Below are 23588 nucleotides of genomic sequence, written 5' to 3' on the forward strand. Positions count from 1 at the left end.
ATTTCAGGACATACTGTATGGCAGTTGTAATCAAAACAGCATGGCACTGGTACAGAAACAGATAGATAGACCAATGGAACAGAATAGAAACACCAGAAATCAATCCAAACATCTACAGCCAACTTATATTTGATCAAAGATCAAAACCAACTCCTGGAGTAAGGACAGTCTATTCAATAAATGGTGCTGGGAAAACTGGATTTCCACGTACAGAAGCTTGATGCAAGATCCCTACCTTTCTCCCTACACAAAAATCCACTCAACATGGATTAAAGACCTAAATCTACGGCCTGACACCATCAAACTATCAGAGAACATTGGAGAAACCCTGCAAAATATGGGCACAGGCAAAGACTTCTTGAAAAAGACCCCAGAAGCACAGGCAGTCAAAGCCAAAATTAACAATTGGGATTGCATCAAATTGAGAAGTTTCTGTACTTCAAAAGAAACAGTCAGGAAAATGAAGAGGCAACTGACAGAATGGGAAAAAAATATTTGCAAACTATGCAACAGATAAAGGGTTAATAACCAGAATCTATAAAGAAATCAAGAAACTCCACAACAACAAAACAAACAATCCACTTAAGAGTTGGGCCAAGGACCTCAATAGACATTTTTCAAAACAGGAAATCCAAATGGCCAATGGACACATGAAGAAGTGTTCAGGATCATGAGCCATCAGGGAAATGCAAATCAAAGCCACAATGAGGCTTCACCTCACCCCGGTGAGAATGGCTCACATTCAGAAATCTACCAACAACAGATGCTGGAGAGGATGTGGGGAGAAAGGGACACTAACCCACTGTTGGTGGGAATGCAAACTGGTAAAGCCACTATGGAAGTCAGTCTGGAGATTCCTCAGAAACCTGAATATAACCCTATTCATACAACCCAGCCATCCCACTCCTTGGAATTTACCCAAAGGAAATTAAATTGGCAAACAAAAAAAGCCATCTGCACATTAATGTTTATTGCAGCTCAATTCACAATAGCTAAGACCTGGAACCAACCCAAATGCCCATAACAGTAGACTGGATAAAGAAATTATGGGACATGAACTCTATAGAATACTCTACAGCAGTCAAAAACAAGGAAATCCATTCATTTGCAGCAAAATGGAGGAATCTGGAAAACATTATGCTGAGTGAATTAAGCCAGTGCCAAAGGGACAAATATCATATGTTCTCCCTGTTGGTAACAACTCACCGAACACCTAAAATGAAACCTGTTGAAGTGAAATGGACACTATGAGAAACAGTGACTTGATCAGCCCTTGTCCTGACTGTCAAGGAACAACTTACTGCTTTATTCCTTTTAGTATTTTTTGTTCTACTTAATACCATTAGTTGAACTCTGTAATTAACACACAATTATTCTTGGGTGTTTAAATTTAACTGAAAAGTGATCCCTGTTAAATATAACAGTAGAAATAAGAGAGGAAGGAAATGTACAGTTTGGCCCATGCTCAATCTGACTTGCCCCTAATGGTAGAGTTAGAAATGTGCCAGGGGATTCCAATTCAATCCCATCAAGGTGGCATGTACCAATGCCATCTCACTATTCCAATTGATTAATTTTAGTTCATAATTGATCATAATGATAGGATTAAGAGTCAAAGGGATCGTGTAAACAAGACTAGTGCCTGCTAATACTAATTGATAGAATTAAAAAGGAAAGAAGAATCCAACATGGGAAGCAGGTTACACAGCAGACTCATAGAATGGCAGATGGCCTAAATAGCACTCTGGCCTCAGAATCAGCCCTTAAGGCATTCAAATCTGGCTAAAAAGCCCATGAGAGTATTTTAGGCATGGAAAACCAAGACACTGTGGCAAAAATAAAAAATGACCTAAGTGAAAGATCTCTGTGCATGAGATCCCAGTGGAAAGAATAGGCCGTCAAAGAAGGAGGTACCTTTCTCTGAAGGGAGGAGAGATCTTCCACTTTGACTATGGCCTTGTCTAAATATGATCAGAGTTGGTGAACTCAAAAGGTTTCCATAGCCTTGGCAGCTCATGACAAGAGCCTCAGGTGATTACTGATGTCATCAATAAGAGTGTCAGTTGTTAAATCAACAACAGGAGTGCACTTATTCCCCATGTAGGATCTCTGTCCTTAATGTGTTATACTATGTGAATTAATGGCATAACTAGTACTCAAACAGTACTTTATACTTTGTGTTTCTGTGTGGGTACAAACTGTTGAAATCCTCACTTAGTATATACTAAATTGATCTTCTGTGTATAAAGATAATTGAAAATGAATCTTGATGTGAATGGGATGGGATGGTTGCAGGTGGGTGGGAGGTTATGGGGGGGAAAAGCCACTATAAATCAAAAGTTGTACTTTGGAAATTTAAATTTATTAAATAAAATTAAAGCAGATAAATAAATCTTTTTAAAGAAATTAATGCAAATGTATAACAAAAATGAAGAAATTGTAAACAGTGTGAAAGGCTGTGGAAACTGTTCCTGCTAAGTCACATGAGACATTTTCTGGTTCTGTTTTGGACTACTCATTTGCACTGAAACAGAATTGTTTTATTAAAAACGAAGTCATACATTAAAAAAAAAATCCTTCTAATACTTTACAATTCATCACACCTTCAGTTTTTCCTTTTCCCAATAATATATTGGTAGTGAGATTTTCCAGGCTCTGTCATCCTTAGGTTAACAAACTATTGTATCTGAATTGAGCAGTGTATTTGAACTAGAGCTTGCACTGTGTTAACTTGGGCTGCCCCTAATGTATTACAGATGAGGTAGCTTAAACAATAGGAATGTATTTTTATCAGAATTCTGGAAGCTGCAGTCTTGGATCATGATGTTCACATGGTCAGAACTTGGTGAGCTCCCTTCCTGGTTTCTACCACTAATCTTACCATGTGGTGAAGAGACAGTGTTCTCTGTTTTATAATTCTGTCCATCAGTGAACCATCCTTATGACTTCATTTAACCTTTATTACTTCCCTAAAACCCTGTCTCCAAATATGAGAGTTGCAACTTCAACATCTGTATTTGGGGAGGATAAAATCATTCAATCTTCAACAGCCCCACTGAATTCACTTTTCATTTGTGTAAACTGGACAAATGGATAAATTGGCCACCAAGAAGCCATGGAGCTGTGTGATTGACTCTCCTTTGTGTAAACTCAATTTTTAAAGCTCAAGAATTCTGGTACAGAAGCTTTGAACAAAGCAACCCCTACCCTAACAGATTCAAGAGTTGTTGGATCTGAAAACCCGAGGATCAACCCTGCCCTAACAGACATAATTGCAGCAACATTTCTGTTGTGCCTGTTTTCTCCAGAGTGCAGATGACGAGGTGGCCTGAACTTCTCTAGGAACCATGAGTACTCTCTTTTCCATAAAAGCATACACACAAAACAATCTTCTGATTATTTTATTTGACCTTCACAATAACTTTTGAAATGGAAAGAGCAGATGTTTTCATTCTCATTTTACTGTTACTGATTTCACTGATACAACTGGGGAACAGAAACAGTAGTACTGCCCTATTTTATAGTACAGAAAGTGGGCCTTCTTCCACAACAAGGATAGTGGAAAGAGGCCTAGAATATGGGTCAGGAAACTGATTTTAACCCATTTCTATACTTTGTATATCCATATTATAAGGTTTATCTTGGAGGATTAATTAGGAGATCAGTCTAGCACTGGGAACCTCAATAACTCACACTTCATAGCCTCATATGTCACCCTATGTTCATCAAGCTAGCCTGATAGCATGAAGTAAACATGGAGTTTGGAAGTATTGCCAAGCTGAAGTGATTCTTCCCTGAAATGCATGAGCAGTATGACCGTGGATGATCTTCACCTCTCTAAGCCTGTGTTTCCATAAACTAGAAGTAATTTCTTGGTAGGTTGTTTGAAAAGTTTCAGATGATTTAGCTAATGCCCTTGATAACGATTCTTCCCATTATTCTGTTATAAAGTTATATCTAATATTATATCTAGAATGGCATCAGTATGCTCTTCTGCCACATTCCCAAACCCAATTTGGTCAGCTTTGACCATGCATCTTCTCACAGGGCTTTCAGAAGAGCAAGAAAGAGTACACAAGCGTGCAGTCTCTCGAGAACTCAGCTCAGGCCTGGCTCATCACTTCTGCCATATTTTCTTTCATGAAAGCAAGTCCTGTGGCTCCCCACCGCCCCACACACAGAGTGGATGTCAGAGGACCTCTAGATATTGTGCCATGTCATTTTTGCACTGAGGTCATTGTTACCAGTGTACTTTACTAGTCATGGAGGAATTGTAGAAATATGAGATGGTGATGATGATGATTAAACTTTTTTTCGCTCATTTGTTTTTGTCAGGCTTTCATTAATCCAACATTTCTACAAGAAGTTGCCCATCAGGTATGTGCTCAGAGAGTGTGTACCTTTGTATCTTGCACACAGTATGTCCTCCATAGGGTGTGCTTATCTGTGTGAATGAGTGGTGGGTTTTTCTGCTGTATTAAGACATAGCATACGAAAAGTATAGTGTGATCCTCTTCTTCCATGTTTCCTAACAAGCTGCATAATCTGGGCTGAAAGGAAGAGCAGGCCTTGATAACCAGAGCCCTCTGGGATGCCAGAGACATCCTGTTCCTTGTTGACTGCCTCTGCACATCTGCTGATGCTCTCTCTGGTGTTTCATTGTTAGAAAGCCCGATGTCCAGCTACACATTTGGGGCCAGCAGATCTTAGCGTTTCCTGAAAGCATTTCCTTCACAGCTAATGAACTGCAGCATTTACACATCTGGATGGTGTATATATGGATAGTGCACCCCATGGCGTGCCAGGAGTATCTGGGCTGTATTTTTAGCATAGTATGAAGACATCTGGTGTGTAACTGTCACTGGACATAGGGGACAGATGACTGAGTCTCAGAGGAAAGCTGCATGACTTAGCACTGGCAGTCACAGAGGGGCATCTCAGTAGTTGCAACAAAGCCCATCCCGAATAAGAAGAATCCCTTTGCCTTTCTTATTTTGCTATCTTTTTCATTCCACTAGTTTTGCTTCACTTTTCTACATCTTCTCTCTTTCTTCTTCTTCCTGTGTTTATCTTTCCATTGACTCCTTTTAATCCTCCTCCTTTCATGTCACCTGTTTTTCTTACAGTCTTAGCTGACTGTACCTAATACCAACTCACAGTGCCTACAACTCAATTCAGCTAGATTCCAAAGACTATGCTGTACTCCAGCCTCCCCAAACCAGGCTTGAGAATCCAACAAGAGAGTGTATTAATGCCAGTCAAGAGATACTAAGATAAACTTATAGGACTTTTTTAGTACTTTAGATAAGCCATTTCTAATCCTTCTGCAAACTACAAGATAGATATTATTTGCAGTGTATTGAGAAACATATTTAGAACGTTCAGTGATAGGCCCAACTTCCACAGTGCTAGTAAATGCTAGACCTGGCTTCTATTCCAGGGGTGCATGATTCCAAATGCCAGGATTGTTTCATCTATCACTCTCTGTGTCAATCATGAAAGAAAAAATTGAAAACCAGAGATATGAGCTATCTTGCTAAGAGCTACAGTCTTAGACTGCCTCTACATTTTAGCTCCATACAAGTATAAGAGAAATTTAAATGTAGAAAAGACCGTTTTAATCCCAACCTAAGAATGTCAAGAGTATACCTCAAACTTGAACCTATACTCTGACTCTCAAAGGATATATAGGAGCTGTGACATGAGGTGACAGCCCAGGCAGTTCTTTCATTTGTTCAACAAATAATGCCTGCTTTATACCAGGTACTGTTATAATATTTGGGAATCTCCACAAATAAGAAAGACCACTGCCTTTGTGCAGGTCGCAAGCCAATAGGAAAAGACATAAAATAAAAAATAGACAAAATAGTGTGCTAGATGCATATTGCCTTGGCTAAGGAAACAGTGAAACAAGATAATGAGTAATGGAAGCAGAGGGAGAATGTCGTGTTGTAAACGGGTAGGTCAGGATCAGACTTATTGAGAATGTTTGAGCAGAATCTTGAAGGAAGTGAGGGACTTTGCCATGTGGTTAGCTGGGAGATCATTTCAGCCAAAATAAGAAATGAGCATGGTTGGCAATTTTTGAGCAATAAGCAGGAGGCTGGTATGGTGCGAGTAGAATGTATTAGGGGATGTGGTAAAGATGTTAAAGATAGTAGGTATCCAGATCATGTGAGGCCTTGTAAAGCCTTTGAAAGACTTCAAATGAGAGCAGAGGAAGAACAGAATGTCCTGTTGGTACATTTTGTACCCAGATGCCATAGTCGAGGTGTGGCATAATAATATTTTCCATCGGGATTATAGCAGTGCTGATGAAAAAGAGGTTAGAGTCTGGAATATTTTAATGTAGAAACTTCAGGTTTAATAGATTACCTGGGTGGGAGGGAGGAAGAAGTGATAATTGTTCTATGATGAATTCAAGATTTAAAACCTGAGCAAGAAGAAATACAGTGTTTCCATCAGGTGAGATGTTGAAAGTCACAGATGGGGCAGTTTGGGGGTAAGAATAGGAAATCTGCTTTGGACATGTGGACTTTGAGATATTTACTAGATACATAAATAGAACAGTGAAGTCATCGGTTGCTTGCATGATTCTGTAGGTTGGATTGAAGTCTGGGCTGATGATGTAATTTGGCATTCATCAGTCCATATCATGGTGAGGAGAAAATAAAGCCACAAGACCCAGTGGAGAGAACTGATTTGATATGTTAGATATTAGTGCAGTGGTGGTGAGAAGATTTCTCTTGCATTTTTTCCAAAGACAGGATTCAAAAATTAGGGAGAGGGTCTGACACTGTGGCATAGTAGGCTAAGCCTCAACCTGCAGTGCCAGTATCCCATATGGGTGTATGTTCATGTCCTGGCTTCTCCTCTTCTAATCCAGCTCTCTGCTAATGGCCTGGGAAAGCAGTGAGAGATGGCCCAAGTGCTTGGGCCCCTGTGCTGATGTGGGAGACCCGGAAGAAGCTCCTGGCTCCTGGCTCCTGGCTCCTGGCTTTGGATCTGCTCAGTCCTGGCTTTGTGGCCATTTGGGGAATGAAATCAGGAGAAGGAAGACCTTTCTTGCTGTCTCTCCCCTCCCCCCACCCTGTAACTCTACCTCTCAAATAAATAAATAACAAAATGTCTTTTAAAAAATCAGGCAGAAAGATGATAGAGATCCAACTTTGGCTTCAATATGAAAGAAAATTTTAAGTTGTTAATGCTTATTAGCAGTAAAGTACCCTGTTTAACAGGATGCAATTTCTGCCTGCATGAACGTCCAACGAAAATCCTGAATCTAGACCACTGTTTTCTTCATATAGCTGAAGAAGAAGAAAAAGGAGGAGAAAGAGGGGAAGGAAAGGGGGGAGGGGAGGGGGAGGAGAAGGAGGAAGAAAGAAAAAACATTCCAGTCATTTTTAATCCAATGGCTGACATTTAATCCTTATCTGAATGAAGTTATTTACACACATACCTCTTGATAAATTCATTACAGTTCAGGTCTGCTACTCTGGAATAAAATCCAATACTAGAAGTCTTAAAAAAAATTCATGGAAAATTCTTATGAAAAATGTATGAATAGATTTCAAGCTCTTTTTGTACCAAAAAATGCCTTATATTTTAAAGATTTATTTTATTTATTTGAAAGAGTTACACAGAGAGAGGAGAGGCAGAGAAAGAGAGGTCTTCCATCCACTGGTTCACTCCCCAGTTAGCTGCAATGGGCAGAGCTGTGCCAATCCAAAGCCAGGAGCCAGGAGCTTCCTCCAGGTCTTCCCACATGGGTGCAGGGGCCCAAGGACTTGGGCCATCTTCTACTGCTTTTCCAGACAATAGCAGAGAGCTGGATTTTAAGTAGAGCAGCTAGAACTTGAACTGGTGCCCATATGGGATGCCAGCACTGCAGGTGGTGGCTTTACCTGCTACACTACAGCACAAGCCCCATAAATATACCTTTTAATTCCATTTTCCATGAACTTTTTGTAGAATCCTCTTATATAGACAAGATATCTATTTAAAATGTCCTAACCATATTCTTTCATGAAAGAGTCAAAGACTTTCATGAAAAGTCAAAGAGACGGCATTATTAATACTTAAAAATGAACTAATTTAGGCCGGCGCCGAGGCTCACTAGGCTAATCCTCTGCCTGTGGTGCCGGTACCCCGGGTTCTAGTCCCGGGTGGGGAGCCGGATTCTGTCCCAGTTGCTCCTCTTCCAGTCCAAGTCTCTGCTGTGGCCCAGGAGGCAGTGGAGGATGGTCCAAGCTCTTGGGTCCTGCACCCGCATGGGAGACCCAGAGGAAGCACCTGGCTCCTGGCTTCAGATCGGTGCAGTGTGCTGGCTGTAGCGGCCATTTGGGGGGGGTGGGTGTGAACCAATGGAAGGAAGACCTTTCTCTCTGTCTCTCTCTCTCACTGTCTAATTCTGCCTGTCCAAAAAGAAAAAAAAAAATGCTAAATAGTCTGTGAACCAGCCCATTATTATATTTAGAAGCCCTTTTTTGAGTGCATGAACACCAACAACTACTAAAATAAATGATCATGGTTTGGAAGTGTTTCTATTCCCTGAACTTCCTATTTTTCTCCTCCTTTACCTTTTTTCCCCTCTTTTTCCTCATTGGGCAGCCTTGAGGATAATGACAAAATAGAAACCAGTAGAAGAGAGATCTGGGAACTAAAGGAAGGTCATTGCAGGATATGCAGAGAAAAAAGAGGCAAATCTTTTGAGTTTGCGGGTACTTACATATAATGAGATACTGCAAATATATATATTTACCCTTTCCTGATGTTTAGCCATAAAGCTCACTTTTTCCTCTTGTTGGTATCAATGTAAGCATCCTCTGCTTTCTCACAACCAACCACCTGGACCTCATGTAAGCTCACCTAGTTGAGAGTTTGTACTGATATCAGGAGCTTAAAATGGCAGCAGTTTCGGAGCTGGCACTGTGGTGTGGCAGGTAAAGCCACCACCTTCAGTGCCAGCGTCCCATAAGAGTGTCGGTTGCTCCACTTCCAGCACTTTCAGCTGCTCCACTTCCAATCCAGCTCTGTGCTATGGCTTGGGAAAGCAGTAGATGGCCCAAGTCCTTGGGCCCCTGCACCCCTGTAGGAGACCCAGAAGAAGCTCTAGGCTCCTGGCTTCAGACTGGCACAGTTCCAGTCATTGAGGCCATTTGGGGAGAGAACCAGTAGACAGAAGCCTTCTCATTCTCTCTATCTCTGTCTCTCTGTAACTGCTTTTCAAATAAATAAATAAATATTTTTAAAAGGCAGCATTTTCTTACAAATCAAAGCCCAATAAATTAAAAGAAAATTTCACTGCTAAACAGATAAGGGATAAACAAACTACCAAAACCAAAAAACCTTTAAAGGCATTTAGAAATATGTGATTTTAATATCAAGCTTTCTATAAAATATTTAACTTTTATTACTCAAAAAGATTCAGGTTTACCTATGAGAACCTACCATTTAATGATTATGAATTCTTTCCATTCAATACAAATCAGAAATTACTATAAAACATAACTGAAGTTATTGTATAAGGATAAATGAAAAAAGGAATCATTTGCAAAAATATAATTTGCAAACAACCATTCTCTCAGAGAAATATGTATCTTGTATAAAGTCTGCAAAATACAAAATATAGGTATTTGAAATGTACTTTCAGTGTGTCTATAAAAGACTGGGACCAAATTAGATAGGCATTGCCTGAAATTCTGCTTGGTGTCACAATGCATAGGGGTTAGGATAACAAACTGCCTCGGGCCACTTCTAAGGCAGCAAAACAAACCAAAATCATCTCCAGGGATGTAAATTCAGGACCCATGCGGTAGCTGTGAACATAGAGAGAGAACTGGAGCCCATGCCTTTTTAATGTTTGCCTTTGGGCAGAATGTTTCCTTTCTTATTAGTTTACTATTCCTAGTAAATGTGAAATGCTTTATCTCTGTTTCATGAACTATTATGTTGGCCAAGGCTCCTACTGTGAAAAATAAACTGACAGCAAACCAGAGAAAGTAAAAGTGTAGAGGGGGATGTAAAGAGAAGTATGGACTGTGGCTCACTTGGTTAATCCTCCACTTGTGGCGTGCACTGACATCCATATGAGCACTGGGTTCTAGTCCTGGTTGCTCCTCTTCCAGTCCAGCTTTCTGTTGTGGCCCGGGATGGCAGTGGAGGATGGCCCAAGTGCTTGGGCCCTGCACCCACATGGGACACCAGGAAAAAGCACCTGGCTCCTGGCTTCAGATTGGCGCAGCACTGGCCGTGGCAGCCGTTTGGGGAGTGAACCAACGGAAGGAAGACCTTTCTCTCTGTCTCTCTCTCACTCACTGTCTATAACTACCAGTCAAATAAAAAAAGAGAGAGAGAGGTATGGATGTTAGGAGACAGTGGACAGGTTTGACAACTCTCAACCTCCTGTGCTTCCCTTCTGTAGGACAGTATGGTAGATCAGATAGCTGTGGGTCAGCAGATGCTTTTTGTTGTTCCAAGTTAAACATAGAAGTAAAATTTAAAAAAATAATTATTGAAAGAATTAGAGAGAGAGAGAAATAAAGAGAGATCTTCCATCATTTGGCTCACTTCCCAGACTGCTGCAACAGCCAAGGTTGGGCCAGGCAGACACCAGGAGCTTCATCTGGGTCTCCCACATGGATATTAGGGATACAGGTACTTGGGACTTTTTTACTATTTGTCCCAGGCTATTAGCACGGATTTGGGTCAGAAGTGGAGCACTAGGGGCATGAATTGGCACCCTTATGGAATGCAGACGTTGCAGGTGGTGGCTTTACCTGCTACACTACAATGCCAGCTGCTTTTAAAATTTGTATTAATATAAAGAAAACAGATTTCAGGTTTCATAGGTATAACTCTAAGAGGGTAAATGAACTTCCTTTCTTTCTCTCCCTCCCTCAATACCCCTCCTTCCTTTTTTATTTTCTTTAATATTTGCAAAAATATAATTTTAGTTCACTCTGTGATGACAGGCTTAATACACAACTAACCATAATATCCAGCAAGTAAAAAGTAGAAAGACCACAGACCCACAGGAATATAAACAAGGGCTAAAAACAACAATCAAACCACAAGATGTCTGATTCATTCCTATAAATTTTCTGTATTCTATATTAACTACCACATATCAGAGAAAACATATGATATTTGTCTTTGGGGATCTGGCTTATTTTACTAAGCATAATGGTTTCCAGTTTCATCCATTTTGTTGCAAAAGACAGTATTTCAGGGTGCTGTGGTGCAGTGGGTTAAAACCCCAGCCTGCAGCACTGGAATCCAATATAGGCACAGTTTGAGTCCCAGCTGCTCCACTTCTGATCCAGCTCTCTGCTAAGGTGCCTGGCAAAACAGGGGAGGATCGCCCAAATCCTTGTGCCCCTGCACTCACGTGGAGGACCTGGAGGAAGCTCCTGGCTCCTGGTTTTATATCAGTTCATCTCCCGCCATTAAGGCCATTTGGGGAGTAAACCAGTGGATGGAAGACCTCTCTCTCTGTCTCTCCCTCTCTCTATAACTTTACCTTTCAAATAAATAAGTAAAATCTTGGAAAAAAAAAATCAATGCTTAAACCTTTGAGTTAACAGCATTCCAGGCAAGTAAAAGAGTATTTTCTTGAATCATGATGTGATTGGAAGGGGAGAGGGAGCGGGAAAGGGGAGGGTTGTGGGTGGGAGGGAAGTTTTGGGAGGGGGAAGCCATTGTAACCCATAAGCTGTACTTTGGAAATTTATATTCATTAAATAAAAGTTTAATTTAAAAAAAGTATTTTCTGAAGAAAATTCAACCATAGCATTAAGTAATATCCTCAGAACCTCTGAATTTAAGATAAAAGGAAAACTCACAGCAAAGCCCTACATTAGTGGACTGGTGAGGTTCCTTGTTTTCTTGTCCCATTCAGGTGAGTCTCTACTTGAAACCTAATTGAATGGGCTGGTCCTGGTATAGAGGATCCTCCATTTCCTAGGAAATGAGCAAGAAAATATGACCTTACAGGAAGGAGGAAGTTTAGGATACTGATGTATAAACAATTTATCCTCCTGCTTTCCCACCTAATTTACAGCCTTTTGCGACTGGTTTATAGGAGTTTTCAAAAGATGTGATTAGCTTTACTTGCAAGAGTTCTGGGGTAATGATGTGTCAGCTATAAACTCATTCAGCTAATCTGAAGGAAAATTTTAGAGCAGGAAAGAGACAGATTCAGAGGTGCTGACTTGTGAAACACAGTGGCAAGTGCATTTGCTAGCTAAGAGGTCTAACAGTTTAGCTCCCTAATTGTACCAAGGAAGGGAACTAATGAAGTACCAAAAGGAAAACCTACATTTCAACAAAAACAAAAACAGAAACTTAGCCATTTGCATCCTCAAAATCGAAGGTCTTTCTCTGTCATCAAAATTAGAAAAAATACAACTATATTTTCTATGGTTTCTTTTTTTAGGTTTTTTTGAAGGTTTTTATTTAATGAATACAGATTTCATATGTACAGCTTTAGGAATATAGTGTTTTTTCCCCCTATTCCCACCCTCCCATCCCCATTCCCATCTCGCCTCCTACTCCCTCTCCCAACATTTTTCATTAAGATTTGTTTTTATTGACTTTATATACAGAAGACCAACTCTATACTAAGTAGAGATTTCAACTATTTGCACCCACACAGGCACACAAAGTATAAAGTACAGTTTGAAGACAAATTTTGCCATTAAATCTCATTATACACCTCATTAAAGACAGAGGTCCTACGTGGGGAGTAAGTACACAGTGACTTCTGTTATTAACAATTAACACTTATTTTTGTCATCAGTGACCAAGTGAGGCTCTTGATATGAGCTACCAATGCTATGGAAGCCTTTTTTTAATTTTTTATTTTTTTAATTTTTTGACAGGCAGAGTGGACAGTGAGAGAGAGAGAGAGAGACAGAGAGACAGAGAGAAAGTTCTTCCTTTCCTGTTGGTTCACCCCCCAATGGCCGCTGCAGCCGGCGTGCTGCAGCCGGTGCACCGCGCTGATCCGAAGCCAGGAGCCAGGTGCTTCTCCTGGTCTCCCTTGTGGGTGCAGGGCCCAAGCACTTGGGCCATCCTCCACTGCATTCCCAGGCCATAGCAGAGAGCTGGAATGGAAGAGGAGCAACCGGGACAGCATCCGGCACCCAACCAGGACTAGAACCTGGAGTGCCGGTGCCACAGGCGCCATCCCTGGAAGTCTTTTGAGTCCACAAACTCCATCGGTATTTAGACAAGGCCATATGCAAAGTGGAAGTTCTCTCCTCCCTTCAGAAAAAAGTACATCCTTCTTTGATGGCCCCTTCTTTCCACTAGAATCTCACTCACAGAGATCTTTCATGCAGAACAGTTTTGCCACTATGTCTTGGCTTTCCATGCCTGAAATGCTCTCATGGGATTTTCATGAATGCTTTCGGGACTGATTCTGAGGTCAGAGTGCTGTTTAGGGTGTTTGTCTTCTGTGTGGACTGCTTCCCATGTTGTTTCTTTCCTTTGTAATTCTATCTATTATTATCAGACACTTGGTCTTATTTATGTGATCCCTCTGACTTTTGATCCTATTTATATGATCAATTTCACACTTAATAAGATCACTTTATCACATGAGATAGGATTAGTGCCACCCAGCTAAATGGGATTTGGAGTCCCATGGCAAGTTTTAAGCTTCACCCTTAGGGGTAAGTCTGTGAGAATGTGTGCTGATCTGTACAACTCCTCCCTCTCTCATTTCCACTCTTATTTTTAACTGGAATCTATTTTCAATTGACTTAGTAAACCTATGATTAATTCTATGTTAAGTAGAGTTCAACCAATGGCATTAAGTAGAAAAAAAAGAATGAAAAAAATTAAAATAAAATGAAATTAAATACTAAATTGTTCCTTGACAGTCAAGACAAGAGCTGTTCAAGTAATTGCTTCTCGTAGCGTCAGTTTCACCTCTACAGGTTACCTTTGAGGAACTCTGTTAGTTTTCACAGATCAGGGAGAACATAGGGTATTTGTTCCTTTGGGACTGGATTATTTCACTATGATGTTTTCCAGATTCATCCAATTTGTTGCAAATGACCAGGTGTTTTTTTTATTGGTGTGTAGTATTCTACAGAGTACATATCCCATAGTTTCTTTTTCCAGTCTTCCATTGATGGGCATTTAGGTTAACTACATGCCTTGGCTGTTGTGAACTGAGCTGCAACAAACATGGAGGTGCAGATGACTCTTTTATTTGCTGATTTCACTTCCTTTGGGTAAATTCCAAAGAGTGAGATGGCTGGGTTATATTGTATATCTGTTTCCAGATTTCTGAAGTATCTCTAAGCTATCTTCCATAGTGGCTTTAGCAGTTTGCATTCCAATAATGGTGGATTAGGCTACCTTTTCCCTATATCCTTACCAGCATTTGTTGTTTGTTGATTTCTATGTAAAAGCCATTCTAACTAGGGTGAGGTGAAACTTCATTGTAGTTTTGATTTGTATCTCCCTGATAGCTAGTGATGCTGAGTATTTTTTCACGTGTCTATAGGCCATTTGGCTTTCCTTTTTTGAGAAATGTCTGTTTAAGTCCTTTGCCCACTTCTTGACTTGGTTGTTTGCTTTGCTATTATTGAGTTTCTTGATCACTTTATATATTCTGGTTACTAATCCTTCATTAGTTGCATGGTTTGCAAATAATTTGTCCCATTCTGTTCATTGCCTCTTTAATTTCCTGTTTCTTTTGCTGTACAGAAGCTTCTCAATTTGATGGAATCCCACTTGTTAATCTTGGTTTTATTGCCTGTGCCTCTGGAGTCTTCTCCAGGAATTCTTTGCCTATACTGGTATCTTGTAGGGTTTCCTTAATGCTCTCTAGTAATTTGATGGTATTAGGTCATAGATGTAGGTCTTTAATCAATTTTGAATGGATTTTTGTGTAAGGTGTAAGGTAGGGGTCCTGTTTCATATTTCTGCATGTGGAAATCCAGTTTTCCCAGCACCATTTGTTGAAGAGACTGTCCTTGCTCCAGGGAGTGGTTTTAGCTCCTTGGTCGAATATAAGTTGGTTGTAGATGGTTGGATTCTTTTCTGGTGTTTCTGTTCTCTTCCATTGGTCTAGCCATCTGTTTTTGTACCAGTAGCATGCTGTTTTGATTATAACTGCTTTGTAGTTTGTCTTTAAATCTGATATTGTGATGCCTCCAAATTTGTCTTTATTGTATATGATTGCTTTAGCTATGTGAGGTCTCTTGTGTTTCCAAATGAATTTCAGCATCATTTTTTCTAGATCTGAGAAGAATGTCTTTGGTATTTTGATTAGTATTTCATTGAATTCGTATATTATTTTTTGGAAGAATGGACAGTTTGATGATATTGATACTGCTGATCCATGAACATGGAAGTTTTTTTCATTTTTTTATGTCCTCTTCTATTTCTTTCTTTCGAATTTTGTAACTCTTGTTGTAGAGATCTTTGACCTCCTTGATTAAATTTATTCCAAGGAATTTAATTTTTTTGTAGCTATTGTGAATGGGATTGATCATAGAAGTTCTTTTTCAGCCATGGCATTGTCTGTGTATACACCTCCCATAACTTGTATATGTGTTGATTTTATATCCTGCTATTTTACCAAACTCTTCTATGAGTTCCAGTATTCTCCTAGTGGAATCTTTTGGTTCCTCTCTATATATAATCATATCATCTAAAAATAAGGATAGTTTGACTTCATCCTTACTGATCTGAATCCCTTGGATTTCTTTTACTTGCCTGACAGCACTAGTTAAAACTTCCAAGACTATATTGAAGAGCAGTGGAGAGAGTGGGCATCCTTGTCTGGTTCCAGACCTCAAAGGGAATGCTTCCAGCTTTTCCTCATTCAATAGGATGCTGGCTGTGGGTTGCCATAAATTGCCTTGATTGTCTTGAGGAATGTTCCTTCTATACCCAATTTGCTTAGAGTTTTCATCATGAAAGGGTGTTGTATTTTATCGAATGCTTTCTTTGCATCTATTGAGATAATCAGATGGTTTTTGTTCTTTGATTTGTTAATGCGATGTATCACATTGATTGATTTGCAAATGTTGAACCATCCCGGCATTACCAGGGATAAAACCCACTTGTTCTGGGTGAATGATCTTCCTAATGTGTTGTTGAATTCGATTGGATAGAATTTTGTTGAGGATTTTTGCATCTGTCTTCATCAGGAAAATTGATCTGTAGGTTTCTTTCTTTGTTGTATCTTTTCCAGATTTAGGGATTAAGGTGATGCTGGCTTCATAGAAGGAATTTGGGAGGATTCCCTCCCTTTCAATTGTTTTGAATAGCTTGAGTGAATTGGAGTTAGTTCTTTAAATGTTTGGTAGAATTTAGCAGTGAAGCCATCTGGCCCTGGGCTTTTCTTTTTTGGGAGGGCCTTCATTACTAACTCAGTTTCTGTTTCGGTTATGGGTCTGTTGATATGATTTCATATAGAAGTAGGGGGACATGTGACTTAGGGTTGTGAGTGGCAAGCAGATATGTTTTTTATGAGCTGCAAACTCAATAGAGCAGGGTGCAGCAGCAAGCACTAGACTCAGGACTGACTTCCAATCAAATAGTAAGGCAAATCTGTGAACATTAACTCCATGAAAAATGTCATTAATTCATTCATTGACTCTTTTCACATGTATGGAGTATCTGTCAAAAGCAAGACACTTGGGATCAGAGCTGTGGTATAGAAAGTTAAGCCTTTGCCTGCAGTGCCAGCATCCCATACAGGCATTTTTTTTTTGAACTTTTATTTAGTAAATATAAATTTCCAAAGTACAGTTTATGGATTACAATGGTTTCCACCCCCCATAACTTCCCTCCCACTTGCACCCCTCCCATCTCCCGCTCCCTCTCCCATTCCATTCACATCAAGATTCATTTTCAATTCTCTTTATATACAGAAGATCAATTTAGTATATATTAAGTAAAGATTTTATCAGTTTGCACCCACACAAAAACACAAAGTGTAAAAAAACTGTTTCAGTACTAGTTATAGCATTACTTCACATTGGACAACACATTAAGGACAGATCCCACATGAGACAAAAGTACACAGTGACTCCTGTTGTTGACTTAACAATTTGACACTCTTGTTTATGGCGTCAGAAATCTCCCTAGGCTCTAGTCATGAGTTGCCAAGGCTATGGAAGCCTTTAGGGTTCGCCGACTGTGCTCTTATCCCAACAGAGTCATAGTCAAAGTGGAATATCTCTCCTCCCTTCAGAGAAAGGTACCTCCTTCTTTGATGGCCCCGTTCTTTCCACTGGGGTCTAACTTGCAGAGATCTTTCATTTAGGTCATTTTTTTTCCAGAGTGTCTTGGCTTTCCATGCCTAAAATACTCTCATGGGCTCTTCAACCAGATCCGAATGCCTTAAGGGCTGATTCTGAGGCCAGAGTGCTATTTAGGACATCTGCCATTCTATGAGTCTGCTGTGTATCCCACTTCCCATGTTGGATCATTCTCTCCCTTTTTGATTCTATCCATTAGTATTAGCAGACACTAGTCTTGTTTGTGTGATCCCTTTGACTCTTAAACCTAAGAATGTGATCAACTATGAACTGAAATTGATCACTTGGACTAGTGCGATGGCATTGGTATGTGCCACCTTGATGGAATTGTATTGGAATCCCCTGGCATATTTCTAACTCCATCATTTGGGGCAAGTCTGGTTGAGCATGTGCTGACCTGTACATTTCCTTCCTCTCTTATTCCCACTCTTATATTTAACAGGGATCACTTTTCAGTTAAAATTTAAACACCTAAGAATAATTGTGTGTTAATTACAGAGCTCAACCAATAGTACTAGAACAAAAAAAATACTAAAAGGGATAAAGTATTACATTGTACATCAACAGTCAGGACAAGAGCTGATCAAGTCACTGTTTCTCATAGTGTCTATTTCACTTCAGCAGGTTTCCCCTTTGGTGCTCAATTAGTTGTCGCTGATCAGGGAGAACATATGACATTTGTCCCTTTGGGACTGGCTTAATTCACTCAGCATAATGTTTTCCAGATTCCTCCATCTTGTTGCAAATGACCGGATTTCATTGTTTTTGACTGCTGTATAGTATTCTATAGAGTACATATCCCATAATTTCTTTATCCAGTCTACTGTTATGGGCATTTGGGTTGGTTCCAGATCTTAGCTATTGTGAATTGAGCTGCAATAAACATTAATGTGCAGATGGCTTTTTTTGTTTGCCAATTTAATTTCCTTTGGGTAAATTCCAAGGAGTGGGATGGCTGGGTTGTATGGGAGGGTTATATTCAGGTTTCTGAGGAATCTCCAGACTGACTTCCATAGTGGCTTTACCAGTTTGCATTCCCACCAACAGTGGGTTAGTGTCCCTTTTTCCCCACATCCTCTCCAGCATCTGTTGTTGGTAGATTTCTGAATGTGAGCCATTCTAACCAGGGTGAGGTGAAACCTCATTGTGGCTTTGATTTGCATTTCCCTGATCCACTGCTCCACTTCCAATCCAACTCCTTGGAAAGCAGCAGAAGGTGGCCCAAGTACTTGGGTCCTTGCACCTACCTGGGAGACCTGGAAGAAGTTCCTGGCTCCTGGCTTCAGCCTGGCCCAGCCCCAGCCATTGCAACTATTTGGGGAGTAAATCAGTGGATGGAAGATTCCGTCTCTCTCTCCCTCCCTCTCTCTCCCTGCTTCCTTCCCTCCCTCTCACTCTGTATCTCTGCTGTTCAAATAAATAAATCTTTGAAAACAAAACAACAAGAAAGCAAAAACATTCAGGGTAATCCTTGTAGAAATATATAACAATGTTCTAGTTACCAGAGTTGCAAAAAGTAATTAGCCCCGCAAACTGATGAAATCTTTACTTAGTATATACTGAGTTGATCTTCTGCATATAAATATAATTGAAAATGAATCTTGATGAAGAATGGGATGGGAGAGGGAGTGGGAGATGGGATGGTTGTGGGAGGGAGGGAGGTTATGGGGGGGGAAAGCCACTACAATCCAAAAGTTGTACTTTCAAAATTTATTAAATAAAAGTTTTAAAAAAAGGAAACAAAATCTTAAAAAAAAGTAATTACTCCCAAATCTTGTTGGAGAAAACTATTTACAATGTTCATGGATTAGTGGTCAGAAATTGACTCAGGGGACAGCGTCCCTGCATCTTTGTGTCTGAGGTATCTTTAGTGAAGATTGTTGGCTGGAGTCATCTGAATCTTGTTTATTCCTTTGTCCAGTGGTTGGTGGTGGTTGTTAGAGGGGACTGACCAAAACCCTGACATGTGGTCACTTTGTGTGACCTGGGCTTTCTCACTCCACTGTAGCTGGGTCCCAAGGATGAATGTAGAGTATGTGCACCAGGTAGAACTTGTTTCTTTTATGACACAGCATCAGAATGCATATAGCATTCATTCCTCTGTACCCTTTCTTGAGGACAGTCCCATACCCTGCCAAAAATCAAGGGGAGGAAACATCAACCTCAAATATCAGTGGGCCGGTGCCACGGCTCAATAGGCTAATCCTCCGCCTTGCAGCGCTGGCACACTGGGTTCTAGTCCCGGTCGGGGCACCAAATTTTGTCCCGGTTGCCCCTCTTCCAGGCCAGCTCTCTGCTGTGGCCCGGGAAGGCAGTGGAGGATGGCCCAGGTCCTCGGGCCCTGCACCCCATGGGAGACCAGAATAAGCACCTGGCTCCTGGCTTCGGATCAGCATGGTGTGCCGGCCGCAGAGCACCGGCCGCGGCAGCCATTGGAGGGTGAACCAATGGCAAAGGAAGACCTTTCTCTCTGTCTCTCTCTCTCACTGTCCACTCTGCCTGCCAAAAAAAAAAAAAAAATCAGTGGGTATTTGGATGTAAAACAGATACATATGGACACACACACACATGCATAGTGTATATAAATGTATTCACACAAAAAAAATCACCTGTGAAAAATATAATTATCACATTTTAAAAGAAAAAAATTATACTACAAAGTAAAAAATGTTAAGTATTATTTGTGATTATTTTGTAAGTGATTAGATCTAAAAAAAATCATGCAAATGGAAATGCACTAAGGAAAAAATAACACTTGAGAAATGTGCTTTCCAAAAATCCCAAATGAAAATTCTACTTAATAAAGTATTAAAATGTATTAAATGAATAAAATATCAAATAAATTATATTCTTTTGCCATAAAATAAACATAATGGAAGTAAAACAGAAGAGTTAGTAGATGCTATATACTTAAATTAGATGCTATAAAGTTATTAAATGTATTTGCTGATTTCTGTTGAAGGGTCTGAAACTGACATGAGCCTTCTGTTTGACAAAAAAAATGTTGGCAGGTGTTTAAAATATGTTAAATATAGTTATACTTTAAAAAAATTCATGGAAACAGTGAATTAAAAGATAAATTTATTTTGGTGCAAAAATTTGAAATCAATCCATAGTTTTTTCATTATGTGCATTTTCCATGAACATTTAAAATACCCACTCTTGTACCTCTTCCAAGTTCAGCTTCTCTTCCTGCCTTAATCTGAAAGATTAAAAGAGAAATGAAAGAACATGATTCCAAGTGAAAAGGGTAGTAATAATTAAGGGTCAGTCTTTGTACCATTCAATACTATAGCCCTACTTTTTTAGCAAACACTCCTCCAGAATGGTAAAAATTATTGACAATAAAGCTCTCATCTAGCCTCAGTCAGATTCCTGGGATCTGTGAGGGACATGAGTGTCTGGCAAAGTGTTGGTGCTTATGTTCTAATAAATGTATTTGTATCCTGCCTTTTGTCAAAGGCTGTGCCCTTCACATCTCTTTGTTTTCCTTCTCAACATTTCCATGAATGATCCAGTGAGCAATAAAAGCTCTTAGCTGGTTGGTGTATCTATAAAGCCTGACTACCCCCTTATCTTACTACCATTCCCCACATGCTGGTGGAATTGACTTTTTGCTTTCCCACAGTGGCATAATTAACATTCCCAGGTTTTATAGCCCCCCCCCCCACCAAGTGCACATAGACTTCCAATTTTTGGTATGTAGATATCTTAATCCTATAGCATTCATTCCTAAAACAAGTATTAGTATCTGCTGGGACAAATATTGTACACAGCCCTTGAGATGTCAGGGGTAAGAGATGGACAACTTGGAATACAAAGAAAGATACTTGGTGGCAACTCTTTTCCCCTTTAAAGTTTTGTGGGTTTTTTGTTTGTTTGTTTGTTTGTTTGTTTGTTTTTTTGACAGGCAGAGTTAGACAGTGAGAGAGTGAGAGAGAGAGAAAGATCTTCCTTCCATTGGTTCACCCCTCAAATGGCTGCTATGGCTGGCACGCTGCACCAATCCGAAGCCAGGAGCCAGGTGCTTCCTCCTGGTCTCTCTATGTGGGTGCAGGGCCCAAGCACTTGGGCCATCCTCTACTGCCTTCCTGGACCACAGCAGAGAGCTGGACTGGAAGAAGAGCAACCAGGACAGAACTTGGTACCCCAACCAGGACTAGAACCTGGAGTACCAGCACCGCAGGTAGAGGATTAGCCTAGTGAGCCGTGGAGCCGGCCCCCTTTAAAGTTTAACTCATTACTTGGCAACCCCTAGATGTTAGAATTTTCATTAGCAAACACAACTGCCGAGGTATTCCTAGGGATTTCTCCCTGTAGAAATTATAACTTGAGGTAATTTTCATGGCCTTCTCCACCTGGATATTAACTTTGTGATTTTCCTCAATTTTGAGGTTTGCAGATGTTAGGAGGGGGACAAGAGCCAGCTATTTGTCTTCAGGAAATCTAGGCTGAAGCCTTTACCACCCTCGAGGAATTTTCACAGTAGTATATTCCCAGACATGAGGTCAGTATTAATAGACCTTCTTTTCCTTCTTTATTTATAGTCAGCTACGGTGAAGCTGTCAAAACCAGTGGCTCTGTGGACCCAGCAGGATGTCTGCAAGTGGTTGAAGAAACATTGTCCAAATCAGTATCAGATCTACAGTGAGTCATTCAAGCAGCATGACATAACTGGTAAAGTATGCAATATCCAAGATATTCCACTCCCTCTTTCCCCATCCCCATGGCCTTTCCAGTACCCTTACAGTGAGACAGCATCTTCCTGCTTCAGTGTTCTGGCATGGGTTTATGTTAAAAAGGGATGATAAACTCCAGATCCGTGTGAGCTGTGCTACTAAGCAAACCTAAGTGGTTATTATAGGAAATGCATGGATTGTGAGTGTCTACTAAAAAAATGTGTTCTGGGTGAGAAATTGGATGATCCTAGAGAATATGAAGACCTAGCAATCCTAGAGAAAAATGAAATAAAAAGAGCAAGCCTTTCAATTTAACTTGGTTGTAGGATCACTAAGAGAAATTTTTAAATAGGGAAGGTTTTGTAGTAGGGAAATTCTTTTTTTTTAATTAAGTTAAATTTCATGGATTTTTTCTGACTGGTAAGCTACTCGGTGATATAAGAGTCCATGGCAGAAAGTCAGTTTCCCCATGGTTTTTGTCCCCTAGTCACCCACTTCCCCAGTGACCCCTTCTTTGAACTCAGTGATGCTCCAAGTTTCTGAATTGCCTGAGTCCCTCCAAGATGGTTACCTTTAAAGCATAGCATCAAGACGCCATTTTAATCAAGGATTTTGGGGTATTATATGTGGAGGTCAAGAAGCACTGGGAACCAGAAGTTAAGACAACCTGATGAATGTAAAGGCCGTTAGGTTCAATTCTCTCAGTCAGGGGACAAGGTGGGTGAGATGGAGCAAATTTGCCCTCTGCGGAGCCTGCCAGACCTCACCTGCCCTCTTATCCTGAGATTCTGCCCATATGTATGGGACAGTGCTCCCTCCCTCCTGTGCTGTGTATCACAGCTGGGGCCACGTGGAGTGGGGACCCCATGTTGAGAAGTGCTGATTTAAGGGCAGATGCTTCCTTCTTTTCCAAGAGAATGCTGACATACTCGCTCATGAGAAAGTGACCTACCATTGCATAGCCCAGCAGAACCCTAGATGCCAATCCTTTTCCAATCTGATTCCTACCTTGAGGAAACATAAGCCTTCTGGTTGTTCAAGTCACACCTTTTTACTTTGAAATGGGATGCACTAAGTAGAAAAGATTGCTTTGTTCAGTTCAGATCTTACTCTGTAGCTGTGTGGTCTGGGACAGATCCCTTCAATTTCCCAAAGCATGACTTGGTTGTTGGTTTTCAAAGTGGATTCCTTGGAGCCCTTTGCTGACATAGGAATAGCAGGTGTGCTTTGTGTGTAAGTGGGTATGTCAACCAGCAGCAGCTCCCTTTATGTCTGTTTTATATATTCAAATTGTATGGAAAACATCATTTGGCTTTTAAAAGAATTCTAGTACTAAATGTTAAAAATGACTGGGCTAGAATATCATAGCTTCCTGTTGGCCAAGTTGACAATGTCTAAATATGTAATATCTAAACACACCCCATTGTGCCCAAGCTGAACTAATAAACAAGAGAGTGAAATGCTCCTAAAATTATAAAAATGCTTCTTTTTTAAAAAATATTTTTCCTAGAAACCTTTTATTTGACATATAAAAACTTCATGCATTTCATAAATACAACTTCAGGAACACAAGATAGTGATTCTTCCCACCATACCCACCATCCCACCCCCCCTCTCACTC

The 23588-nt window shown here is 40.3% G+C and overlaps 1 protein-coding gene across 2 annotated transcripts in view; it reads left to right on the forward strand.

Annotated features, from left to right (window-relative positions):
- SAMD12 (sterile alpha motif domain containing 12) overlaps nt 1–23588 on the forward strand; it is a 503731-nt gene that overhangs the window by 184284 nt on the left and 295859 nt on the right. Inside the window, exons 3-4 of one of the 2 annotated variants that reach the window (XM_062188075.1) lie at nt 4336–4377; nt 21836–21965. In XM_062188075.1, the coding sequence (XP_062044059.1) occupies nt 4336–4377; nt 21836–21965 (172 nt within the window). The remainder of the gene's footprint in view (nt 1–4335; nt 4378–21835; nt 21966–23588) is intronic. The other variant, XM_062188076.1, reaches the window with a different exon arrangement.

This window comes from Lepus europaeus, chromosome 4 (assembly GCF_033115175.1).
Source record: "Lepus europaeus isolate LE1 chromosome 4, mLepTim1.pri, whole genome shotgun sequence".
NCBI classification, from domain to species: Eukaryota; Metazoa; Chordata; class Mammalia; order Lagomorpha; family Leporidae; genus Lepus; species Lepus europaeus.